The sequence below is a fragment of the Brachycentrus maculatus genome, unplaced genomic scaffold (assembly GCF_059751285.1).
Source record: "Brachycentrus maculatus isolate JH-2025_06_01 unplaced genomic scaffold, ASM5975128v1 h1tg001964l, whole genome shotgun sequence".
In the NCBI taxonomy this organism is placed as follows: Eukaryota; Metazoa; Arthropoda; class Insecta; order Trichoptera; family Brachycentridae; genus Brachycentrus; species Brachycentrus maculatus.
In genome coordinates, this window is record NW_028282520.1 from 3,198 (window position 1) to 17,500 (window position 14,303).

Here is a 14,303-nt window from a genome sequence, read left to right on the forward strand (position 1 = left end):
ATATCGCACTGATATCTAAAATCACCTGTCAAGCTGAGGTTAGAGAATGTGCAAAAGTTTACCCTTATTTATAATTATTATCGTTGGGAAATTCGTTACATTATCGAGAATCGTGAATCGAGTTGCGTTGACATCGATTTTAAGTACTTATACATTTATAAAAATGTATTTTTTTTATACAAATGATTTTCAACGGATGAGGATAGAATTTAGAGACGAAGATCTTCTTAATCGTTTATTTTGTACAAAAATAACTTTTAACTGGAATATATGATGTCATCAATATTTGATCAAACATCTTGAAACAATATTCTAAGTGAAGATGCAATTCCTGATTAGCAGCTTATAAAAGCGGGAGACACACAAATAAATCATTTTGATGAAAAGGTAAATGCACAAAACGACGATAATATATTTATAAAAAAATCAACATTGTCATTCTGAAGCAATTAAGGGGAGCTCGCAATCAGTATGCGATCGACAGTGCTAGAAACCGGCCGTCGTCTTGGCGCACGATTTAAAAAAATATATATTTGAATTAAACTTTTTTAAGAAAACATGTTGATAAAATATTTGAAACTCCTTACCTTTTTTCAAAACCATATATTTATTTCGAAGAAAAACTTTTTTTTTTCGTCCAAAAACGGTGTTTGAAGAAAAAAAGAACAATTACATCAAACGTTACCTGGGTTTAAAGATAATTAAGTTGCGATTTATCGTATATTGTCCCTTAAGCGAGTTGAGATCACTCTCTGATTGGGGGCTTCTAAGAAGTCGGACTTGTCCAGTATGTCAATACATTGTACTCACCGACCCAGCTCGCCTGGTACTCGTCTATCTTGATGATGGAGTCCGGCGCCTCCAACTGCGGGACCACCACAGCGGAGAAGCCGAACACCAGGCCCGTGTTGATGGTGCCCAGGTTGGCCACCATGGCGGCCATCACTTGGCGGAAGGACTTGCCCCTCGCCTCCCTGCCGCCGCCCGCACCCTCTCGACTCGCCGGGGAAGTCACCGTTATTTGGGGGACATCCACCAAGGATTTCGTTTCATTTCTGACAAAAATAAAACAATATAAACGTTACTATTAGTTTTTGACATCTCGACATAGAAGAAGAAGAATATGGAAGTCTGGGCATTTACAGGACTTAAGACCGTCATAAGCTAGGTTAGGTGAGATTGTGAAAGAAAAACATTTGTTTTTTACAACTTGAGTTTTTTTATTATGACGACTAGTTTCGAAAGTTATGCTTCCATCTTCAGGTCTAAATATAAACTGATATCAGTTTATAATTAGACCTGAAGATGGAAGCATGGCTTCCGAAACTAGTCGTCATATTAGAATAAACTTAAGTGGTAAAAAAAAGTGTTTTTCATTTACAGTTTTATCATGTCTTACCACAAAGTGAATGCCGAAACAATAAATAAAAGGTTAAGTGAGCACTTTACTCACGTGTGACATTCACCAATAATACCCATGATTGACAACCACACTACTCAATGATTGGAACTTCTAGATATACCATTTTGATCAAACTCGTAACATGTGAGTTCACAACGGCCATCTATGTTGGAATAGGTATTTTATGTAGCTTATAATTAGACCAATTATTTTATTTACAACATTTTGAGTATACCCAAATTTTTGTCACCAAAATAACATTGCGATAAGTTTATTTAATTTTTTTTTTAAAAATAATAACAATCAATACATAATTATACTGATTGGGCTACATTCTTCAAAACGCTTTATAATTTTAAAAAAGTTAAGTATTTATGAATATATTTTGTATTTCAAATTGAATTTATAGCGGCCGGATCTAATTAGAGTATAAACAAAAATTCAACGAATAACACGAAAAATCAACATGTGTTTTTGATGTGTACAATACATAATCATAAACAAGCGTCAGAAATAAACATAAATTTTGCATTTAAATTTGTCAACAAAATTCCGAGGCCTCCGTGCCGGTTTAACCACATAAAGGAACCCATTTACGCTCGAATATTTTTGGCTCGGGAGAAAAAACTGAGCCTAACTCACACTCGAATAGTTTGTAGTTTCCAATATACATACCGCTCACTCCTTTCAAGAACATCATAAATAAAAAAAACATGATTTTCAGGAGAACGTTTTTAAAGTTTAAAAATATCATACAATGTATTAAAAATAAATATCAAGCCACTTATTGAACTTTTTACTGTGCAACAGATCTTTTTAGGTAAAACCTGAAGGTATTTTCTCAATTTGAAAAATATTTAGTATATTCAAAAAAATAATTCAACAATTCATTTTCTTCTAACTGCAAATACAAAACTTTCTGCCCTGTAGCGGGTAAATATTAAGTTCAAAATATGCAGCTTTTGCTGGGATATAGTACATTTTCTGGGCATTCCGAAAACATGCACAACTGAAAATAGACGATTTTTGATTTATGACGTACAAAAATAATAGTTTTTCATTGCCAATACATCAGTTCACTTAAAGAGTCAACAGTCTGAAAAACTTTTCAGGAGCGTCATAATGAATTTATACGGACTTTACCACGGACTTTTTTCTTCGAACCCTTAACCCCCCCAGATTGTGCATAAGGCATGGCATCATATGAACGCAGTGTTATCTTGATCGCTAACATATGAAGGGTAGATGATCTACATATCTATCACTCTAATATTTATAAATATATTGAATAAATATTAGAGTGATAAAATCATTTATATTTATTTGACCACCTCTGCGAATCGAACCCGGGATCTCCAGTACGGTAGCCGAGCGAAGTGACTATTAATTACACTACGGAGGCAGACTTTGTAATATTTTATAATATTTTCAAAAATGTGCTTTAAGAATTTGGGATTCAATCTAAAACTTTTCATTGAATTGAACATTTTGGAAATAAAATTGACGAGAAAACTTTATTTCAAATACAAAATTCAATCATGATTATTGCGATGGTACAAAAGTTTGCTGACATGTTCAGTGTCGGTTTTTGACTCCTTGGCGCTTTCGTGCGAAATTTGTCCCAAAAAGGTACCCAATGTCAGGTCGACGACTGAAAGACCTTTTTTGAGGTTTTCAGGATTCTTAAACATTTCTTCGAGTGTAGAAGAAGTAGTGGAATGGCGGGAGATCTTTCGGAAAGCCGAAACCCGAGGAGACCTTCCGAAGAATCCAGCTATCGACTTAGAGATGTGACAAATGGTTTACTGTTACTTTTCGGTTACCCGTTTGGGGTGATATTCGTTAATTTTTCTCGGTATTTACTATTTATTGACTAAGGTCTTTATTTCATTAATTGATTCGGCAGTCACTTTGTGGTAAAATCTATACATTTTTAATTAATGTTTTACTTTGTATGGTAAATACCACTATTTCTTAAAATCTACTGTGACACGTGTTTCGATGCATTCCGCACCATATACGGTGTTTGAAAATGATGCGGAATGCATCGAAACACGTGTCGCAGTAGATTTTAAGAAATAGTGGTATTTACTAAGTTTTTTTATGTCAAATAGTCGAATATGTTGAGAACAAGAAATATGTCATACTCAACTTAATGTTTTATACTGATTAGGGTGATTAAGTAATTTGAAACCGAAAGGAAAAATAATTCATTTAAAAAGTCATTTTTAATTTTAATTTTATTTGATCGCCCGTGTCCATCCGACACTCGCAAATGTTGGCGTCAATGTACTTTCGCCTTTCATGTTCAAACGTGTATAGGGGGCCTAAAAGAGAGATCGAACTTTTCTAATTTGATAATGAAACCAATAAAGTGATTCTTTATTAGCTCTATCCTTGAGGTGCCCCTTTCCTCGGAGATACTTGTATGTCTTCTCAAGTTCATCAAAGAAACAGTATTTATTATTATTGTTATTCTTACTTTATTAAGAAATAAATAGCCTATACATATGAATTGGCATGAAAATTCTTGTCTTTATTATACACGACAAATAAAACATCTTTTAAAAAGAAATAAATAAAGGTAAAACGAAAAGTTAAATACCAATTTTTAATATCAAGTCAATTCAAATAAAGTGTCCATTACTGGAAATTCCTCTTTGTGATCTAATAGTTTAAAAATATTATGTTTTTTTTACCATGATCAACATATCGTAGTCATACAGGAGAAAGTGACCAAGTGCATTTTTTACAAAAAACGTGATCATTGACTGTTTGAAATCTTACTAGCTTAATATTGCCCTGAAAAAATAATCCCAAAGGATTTTAAACTTGGAAGTATAATATATGGACTTGTTGAAAATGACTAACTGCATTGATATTTATTTTCTTGCCAAGCAAAAGTGACTTAAATGGCCCTCCTGAACATTTTACGTTTTGTTAGTTGGTCACTTTCTCCTGTACGATTACGATATTTACATCAAATGTGATTCTTATAATAAATTGGGATCAATAAATTTTTATGGATTTTAATATATTGGTGACAATAAATAAAATCGAATCTGGCAATTCCAGCATAATAGTTTAACGTGCTATCGTATATACTACATATACGAGTATGACATAATTGAAGATATAAATATGAAATGGTATATATATATAATGGTATATATAAATATATATATATATATATATATATATATATATATATATATATATATATATATATATATATATATATATATATATATATATATATATATATATATATATATATATATATATATATATTATAACTTATATTATTTATATCCTTAAATATGATAAAATAGAAAATAACGGTTGATTGATAAATTTGGTTTAGGAATATATGAATATAATATCTAAAGAGCAGGTAAAATATCGGTTAGTTTTCAGTTCTAGTATCAACGTGTTACTCGTATATATTATATATCAAACACTTGACTTTGTAGATAATAATATTATTAATGGATCGTTTGTGAAAGGTCGCACATTTTTAATAACACATGAACTTATTTATATACCACACAATGTGTACAAATGTGTTTTTTTTCGCGTAATATTCGATCGTATTGAATATTTTAGTTCTAAGAAATAAACCCGTCAAGGTTTATGAAATGTACATACTTATAGTATGTAGGAACATACGTGCATTTTAAATAAATAAATATAAGAGATGACGCATATAACGACATTTTTAGTAAAGTAAAGTACCTATGTAATTACTTTGTCCCTATCGCTGTCAGCGGGACATGTCCATAAAAATAAAAAAAATTTAAATTTATTTTTGAATATATCAAAGGTCATGTTAGTCCTAGTGTGAGCTACCCTTCAATCGCAGTGCCATATTTTTTGCCGCTATCAAACTCTCATCTTCACCCGATGGTGCGTACGGCACTGCATCATAAACGCAGTGTTATCTTGATCGTTAACAAATGAAGGATTGGTGATCAGCCCTCCGCTTAAATTTTGCCGTTATAATTTATAGTTATTTAGTTTTTAATTTGAGTTTTTCTTAGTAAATCCACTTTTTAAAAATCTATTGTGACTCGTGTTTCGATGCATTCCGCATATTTTTTTGTTTGAAAATGATGTTATAACACGTGTCACAAAAATTTCAAGAAATAGCGGTATTTACTAATTAATCTTAAATTAAAAATGGATAGATTTTACTACAAAGTGACTGTCGAATCAATTAATGAAGTTATTTAGTTATTGGTCTCAGTACTAGGAAGGAGTTGCAAACACTATCCCTGAAACATTCGCTTCCTCCATTGACCCGCAATTTATCAGAATAACGTACACGATATACATAGTTACACACCAACCATAATTTTGTACGCCTCCGTAGTGTAGCGGTAAGCGAGTTTTCTACCGTGCTGGAGGCTCCAGGTTCGATTCGGGAGGGTCAAAATAAATCTACATGCTCGTTATAATTTCCATATTATATACATATATGTTGTAATCAATTATAGCAGTCGATGTTTGCACACCAAATAGGTGATGGGCGTATAATCGAACGTTCTTATGCAGAAAGGTCATTATTTGACAATCTGAAATATTATTGAGCATAATATTATTAATACATCTCTTAAATCGAGGATTTACAAAAAAATATATTATTTATATTATTCTACTAGTTTTTAATACCTATCTAACCCTCAATTACGAGACGTTCGTAAAATAAATGACGGAAACGCAATCTCTGCACGGGAGCACCGAGTCAACACATGTAAAGAATTTATTGACTAGTACACATTAAAAAAAAATTAACCGATATTTTATGTTCGTATTTTATATAAAGTTTTTAAAAACGTGTTGCACTAATTTTTAAGTGTTTTTAGTAAATGTTTTTGGTAAAATGTGAGTTTTTCTTATCGTTGTATATTTTTTTTCAATTCAATTTCAATTTATTCAATTTATTCAATAATTAATATATACATTACAAACAAACATTTAAGGCGTATATATTAAAAAAACAAATTAAAAATTACACAAGAAGACTCTTGTTAAATGTGTAGAAGAACTTTTACGATAGTCCTGTATTAAGGTACATTTTAAAGAGTCCTGTAGTCTGGGGCAAAACTTTCGCAAAAATCATTCAATAAAATAAATGACAAAAAACGTGTCGCGTAAGTCTTTGAAAATATTTGTAAAATTTTTATAAAATAAAAATGTTATATTGATAGGGCATTCCTTATTATATGTAGGTGAATAGAAATATAATATGTTAGAATGGAATCCACGGTATGAAATAGTCGGTAATTGAGCTTTGGTACATCCAGAGATGGCCGCGATACTACGGGACCGCTTCTGTAAATGGCTTGAAAACATTTAATTCGGCGGTAGTCTAGAAATGTCCTTTCCGATAAATAATTATTCACACAGTCGGTTTATTTGATAAACTCGATTAATTTATTTAATATAATACACGTACATCCGACCACAAACAACTATGTAAGTGTGCGGTGAGATTGTGCAGATGTCATTTTAGTTTCTAGGCAAATTTCAGGGTTAACTTTACTAACTATCTCGTTCACTCTCGTATACTTTTAAATCGGTTTGAATGCGACACTTTCCTGGTTTTTGATAACACATTTTAAACCAAATCAAATATATAATAGCATCATTGTGGTTATAAAGATAAGCTAGTACGTGTATTTATCTAAGAGTTACTGTGAATGTGTGACTAGAAATATTTAAAAATTTTCATTCAATCACAGATGTTACTTAGAAATTCACTTCAATGTATGAAAAAGTATTTTGTAGTACATTTAAAAAAAGTGGCTATATATATGTGACTAAGTATGTAGGTACGGCGACCATCTGAGTTAGTGAAAAGATCAACGCACGCATCGCGGTGGTGCCATAACGAATTCGATCAAATGTGTTTAAATATTGTTGCACATTATTTTGTCATGAAAATAATCGAAGTGAATTGATAGTCGTCAGTTTGGCTCGTACTTGTCGTAACTCACAACCCGCATATCAATAAACAGTCAATATTTCATTTATTATCAGCCATGACCGTCGTGGTCCCGTGATTTCTCTCAATTGATTGCTTGATAAACAATCTCATTAAATTATTGAGCGTAAGAAGGCACATAATGCTATTTGAATTAAGGCAGTTTACGCACATGAAATCAACAAGTAAACAAATTTATAATTTCATTAATTTGACATCTCATTTTTCGACATGAGGAAGAATATGGAAGCCTCAGCATTTACAGGGCTTATGACCGGCATAGGTTTGGTTAAGTGATCACTTTGCACACGTGTAACATTCACCAATTCTACACATGATTGACAATCAAACTACTAAAAATGTTGAAACATCTAGATATATTGATCAAACTCGTAAGTATGGGGTATTATAATCACATACTTGAGAAACGCTTGAAAACGTGATTATTAATGTATTTTACCTTTTAATTTGACCAAGTAATTTATTTACAACACACTCGAAATGTTGTAAAAAAATATATAATTCTCCTAATATTTGTATTCCCGTAACCCATACTGTATCTAGGATAAACGTTTTTTAATCGAAAGAGTTTTTGGGCATGTGATTTTTTATTATTATTAAAATGTTTAAAAGTCACTGCTCTTATAATTATTTTACATTCTGTACATTAATTAAATCGACGATTAGATACTTAAACTAATTAAAATATACTTGTTAAAACAAATATATTTTAATAAGGAATATTATAAACAAGGAATCGCCATTTGGAATTTAAACATTCTTGTGACTTAATGCCAGTGTGTGCGTAACTTCTAAAAATCCATTACATTTCTGTTGTTGCCCTAGCACAGAAAAGAAAAAAAAAGATTTATTATATACTTGTTTTATTAAAACACGCTGGTTTTTATTATTATATTTTGATAAGGTCAACTTAAAAGATGTGAAGGACGCAAAGTACATAAAGAGCAAAAGCATTTGGTCGATTTTCAATTTAGCTGCACATGTGCCCATGTACAAATGCGCGACGAAACATGTGATTATTTATGTCCCTAATCCGAACGCAATTCTCATGTAACCTTGCGAAGCAAAATGGTTGTCCATTTTATTAGAAATTACAGATTTTAATAAGAGATTTAATTATTTTTTTGCGTATATATTTTCCAATGTAGCATATGGCTAGTGCCCTATGCTACATTGATGTAGTCATCCCGACGCGGTGTTTTATTAATCGTTAAATACACGAAAGAAAGGTGTCCAGTCCAGGGTTTTTTTTCACCTGCATTTATTTTAACCTTCCCGAGAATCGAAACCGGAATCTCCAACACGGTAGCCAAACCCACATACTTCTACACTGTGGAGGCGGACACTGCACTTTATATATATAAATATATATATATATATATATATATATATATATATATATATATATATATATATATATATATATATATATATATATATATATATATATATTTATATATATATATATATATATATATATATATATATATATAAATATAATATATATATATATATATATATATATATATATATATATATATATATATATATATATACATATATATATATATATATATATATATATATATATATATATATATATATATACATATATATATATATATATAAATATATATATATATATATATATATATATATATATATATATATATATATATATATATATATATATATATATATATATATATATATATATATATATATATATATATATATATATATATATATATATATATATATATATATATATATATATATATATATATATATATATATATATATATATATATATATATATATATATATATATATATATATATATATATATATATATATATATATATATATATATATATATATATATATATATATAATATATATATATATATATATATATATATATATATATATATATATATATATATATATATATAAATATCCGATATAGATTGATTCTTACTCAATATGGATTTGTTAGAAACGTGTTAATGAGTGTTTTGTTTCGATTTATAAGTATTTTGTTGCAGCCACAAATAATGAAGTATCTAGAGCGCGTGACTAATCTTTCAGCGCTTAAAGTTCAGAGATCAAGCTCATCCACATGGCGCGGCGAGCTGAGTTCTCGCGGTGGACGCGACGCGCGACGTCACGGCGCGCTACAGAGAACAGCGCATTCGTGGAAAATGCAGACGTTAGCCAAGTCGGAGACGCGATTAGCTACCATGTGTGCAGTGTAGATGTGACGTCGCTATAAGTCAGCTACATAAATAATTGTTTAACTCTCCTTTAAACGATGAAATGACATAACACCGAATATATTTTACATACCTGTGCGTTGAGATCATTAGTTTCTGTTTTAAAAGAGTAGGTACATATTAGTTGCAAAATAATTCTCCAGTCTGTTAATGTTGTCTGGAGAATAATTTGAAATTTAGTACTTAAGGAGATTTTGGCTCCGAATTAATTACAAATATAAAGGGATTTGAACTGAATTTTTTTTTAAATTATTTTACCTAGATTTTGACTCTATTTGGGCAAAATGCATTTACGGTTAAAAATGGCCTTAAAAAACATATTCAGTTTCTTGTTGCTGTTAAATGTTCTTCTTCTAACACCTGTCCGTACCCTATGGTGCATAGGGCACTGAGAATTGTATTGAGGCAGTGTTATCTTAATCGTTACTTATGTGAAGGCAAGGTGATCACTCCTGCGCTTCAGGGACCAGTCCAGGGTAATATTAAATACTTATTAGAGTGTAAAATCACTAATATTTCTTTTCATCCCCCCCCCCCTGGGAAACGAACCCGGGACCATCATCACGGTAGCTAGAAAAATATTACTGCTTAGTATAAGTGATTCGCAGATAGTACCCTTAAAAATGGTGTATTTTTACAAAAGGGATGGTGACGGTGCCACTCATTCAAAGCCATTCATTCATCACTACTCATAAAATAAGTCACTATTTTATGAGTAGATTAGACCGGATTAGACCTAACTTCATCAAAGTCAACTCAATCACGAATTGACACAGATATAATTCTTGTACATATATAGAAGGACTTATGTGTGTTTGTTACCCTTTATACCTTAATAAACAAACAATACAATATGGATGTAAAATAATGTTTCCGGGTTTGTTCTCAATTTTGGCGTATGGAAGAAGAAGATATTTTTACAAATTTCAACTAACTAAATTTGTTTGAAAAAAAATCGATGTTAAATTTTATTCACCTAAAAATAATTGATATTAATGATTTTTTTTTCTTGCTTATAAAATACCAATACTCACGCAAAATGTCTAATAATGAGGGGCGTTCGTTCAGTCGATGGACCAGGATTACTAAAGTTATTTTTAGACATTTTTAAAACAGATGTATTTTTCTAACCAAACACTAGAAATTTATAACATAACTTTGGACTTAAACATCAAAATTATAATTAGTTTATTAACGTAATTAAACAATGAATACGTTTAATATCATAACAAATCTAAATACCGGAAAACATTTAAAACTGTTGTTCGCTCACGGTGAATCGAAAGTGACTGATTTAAAATGAGAACAAATGTTATAAATATGGCTTATGTATAACTATCAAAGTTTAATTAATAATCATTGAGACATTTATTAAGTCTCAAGAGAGGTCAAATTCTCCTTATCAACATAGTAAATTGTGTTATCGTCTGAGCAAATGCAACGAAATCATCCCGATCCCTGGTACGATATTATTTATTGTGATAGTATTTATTTATTTTATTAATATTTACATAACACATATACAAATACAATAAAAACTATTATATTAATTATAATTTAAAAATTATTATATCCAAGATGTATCGGCAGGGCATCGTTTAGACTTCGTCAAGGTTTCGTCATTACCGAAATCGTCAGACTAGTTAGGTTAGGTTAGGTTAGGTTAGTAACGACGAACACCGGACACTATCAAATAAATTTGGAAAAAAACTATACCGTATAAATTTTATTATATAAAATGCAGTTTTATCAAGAAATGTCAGTAATAAAAAATGTTTAGTATTCTGTTAATTAAATAACGTAAATTATATCGTTATCGATACCTTGGTACGATACGATATGGAAAAAAAACAAACAAAAATGAAAAATAAAAGGTTCGTTTTTCATGATAATTATTTAACAATTTATCTTATTTTCATTATAATCTGATGATTATTCAAATAAAAAATCAGAAAGTTATTGTGAAATGAAAAAAAACCAGTAATATTTGTTTTGTTTGTGTGCTATTATTATGATAACATAAATGCTTTTGAGCACAATTTATTTTACGTATTGCTCAATATTAAAAAAAAAATCTGTAAGAAAAAAACTTTTACCCTAAAAATGATATTATTTGACATATGTATTGTGAAAAGTATATTTTTGTTGTTGTTGAGTAAAGCATCTTTCGCAAAAACAATATATTTTAATGAAATATATTATTTCTTAGATAATTGTAAAATTTTGATTTTTTATAAATACACACATTATAAATTTCATCTAAAAGTTTTTACAATAAGGACCGAGTGAACTTTAGTCGTAGTTATTACGATTATGCGTATCCCAGGGCTAGTATAATATTTTCCCAGTATAATGAAAGTGGAAAATACTAATGTTCATGACAGTATACTGGCTACTGAAATTGAAAACAATCCAGCTCATTCTACCAAAAAAATAGCGAGCATAATCTGATATTCATGGTCAGATGTTCAACGGAATTTTAGAGGAATTGGAGAGAGGGCTGGATGCCATATGCGCTAAGCGATGAGCACCTCGGTGACCGAGTGACCACGTGCGAAGAGCTGTTATAAACGCGATCAGAAACGTCTTTTTAAATGATGTCATCACTTCTAAATGTGAACTGTATTCTACACGACTAACTTAAAAGAGTTATCTTAATTTTGTATTTTTGGTGGGATTTCAAAGCCATAATTTATTACGAGGTCCTCAAATCTGCACAAACAATTAATGGTCAACTTTATTGTGATAAATTGAACTTTTATGGAACGAAATGAAAATAATCTTTGGCGTATCGAAAGAATGTATTTGCTACATGATAACGCCCGCCCGCAAGCGGCGAAAATAAAAATAAAGAAATGAAACAGTCGGAATGATGGAATATTTGTACACATCTACCATACTTCCCCGACATTGTTCCTTAGGACTACCACATGTTTCGCTCAACGCAACATTTCTTAGAAGGAAAAATTACGCTATGATGATATGGATATTTAGGGCATAAATATTTCGAGACAAAACCCATTATTACTTTTTTTATGCAGTTTGATATTCCCAGTTGTCAATCCATCTCTATGGTGGTCTGCCCGGGAGTCGTCCTTGGAGTTGGAAGTGCAGTGCAATATGGGGAGTCTGGATGGTTCCATTCTTATCACGTGCGCATACCATTGTCTCCTTCGTTGCCTTGCCCCACCTAACGACATCTTCAATCTCACATATTTCTCTTATCCTGGTGTTCCTTATTCTATCTCGTAGACTCTAGCCAGATATGCTCCTTAGAGTTTTCATTTCTGACACTCTTAGCGATTTTGTTGTTGCTGCGATGTCCGCTCTGTATTCGATTACATATCGCTCACTCCTTTCAAGAACGTCATAAATCAAAAAACTTGATTTTTCAGGAGAACGTTTTAAAAGTTAAAAAATATAATACAATGTATTAAAAATAAATATCAAGCCACTTATTGAACTTTTTACTGTGCAACAGATCTTTTTAGGTAAAACCTGACTTTTTTTTCTCCATTTGAAAAATATTCAGTTTATTTAAAAAATAATTAACCAATACATTTTCTTCAAAATGCAAAACAACACTTTCTGCCCTGTAGCGGGTAAATATTAAGTTAAAAATATGCCTATTTTACTGGGATATAGTACATTTTCTGGGCATTCCGAAAACATGCGAAACTGAAAATTTACTATTTTTTATTTATGACGTTCTTGAAAGGAGTGAGCGATATGTCATGATGGGTCGCACACAGCGCAGGAGGCAAATTCCTCTTAAAAACAGGCCACAAGGCCAACACCAAGCAGAAGAAGAAGAAGAAGAATTTAATGTTACCAGGTCAAAGAGAATGAAGAAAAATATGGATTGTAATTAATGTCATAAAAAAGAAAGTGAGAATGCAGTAATTTTTTATTTAAAAACGACATTAATTTCGGGTACCCTAACATAATTTCGGTATAACATTACTGCACATTCATTGTACCACGCTGTATGCTGTTTATTCTGAATATACATCAACCTTCAAATAAATGTCAGAAAATAAATACCACTGATTGATTTATGCACATATATTTAATCAGATGTTTTGTATTGTTCAATAAAGTTTGGACGTCGGTCTCGAAAGAATACGGCAGTAATAATTGCGATTGTTCTAAAATGTACTTCTCTAAATACATTGTATACATGTATTTTTTATGTATACCTATACTTAGGAACATGTTACTAACTGAAATATGTGTAAGTACATATATATCTAATTTATGCGACATACTTTAAATGAGAATAAAAAATAATTACTTTTTATCTCAAAGCAATAATAAAAGATTAATATATTTTACAACTAATGACTGTACTTTGTCAGAATACGGTGAGAGGGGGTAAAGATAAATTAATTCATTCAGTTACTGGATTCTATTTCTTTCACTGCCTCTATTGGTATATTATATTCTGCATAACATATGTAATATATGATTGAATTGATTAACTTAACTTAAAAAGTTTTTAGGAGGAAAAAAAATATTAGTCATTGAGAAATACAAAGAAATGCAAACCCTTAACAGTTTCAAATACTAGATTCTTCCCATTCAATTCATGCTTATTAAAATGAAACTAATATGTTTT

At 30.4% G+C, this 14,303-nt stretch overlaps 1 protein-coding gene across 1 annotated transcript in view; it reads right to left on the reverse strand.

Moving 5' to 3' along the window:
• Positions 1 to 766: 766 nt before the first annotated feature.
• The window catches only part of LOC148298484 (uncharacterized), a 15,105-nt gene continuing 1,568 nt past the window's right edge, over positions 767 to 14,303 (reverse strand). Inside the window, exon 2 of the mRNA XM_088276844.1 lies at positions 767 to 1,055. Coding sequence (XP_088132970.1) covers positions 767 to 1,055 — 289 coding nt within the window. The remainder of the gene's footprint in view (positions 1,056 to 14,303) is intronic.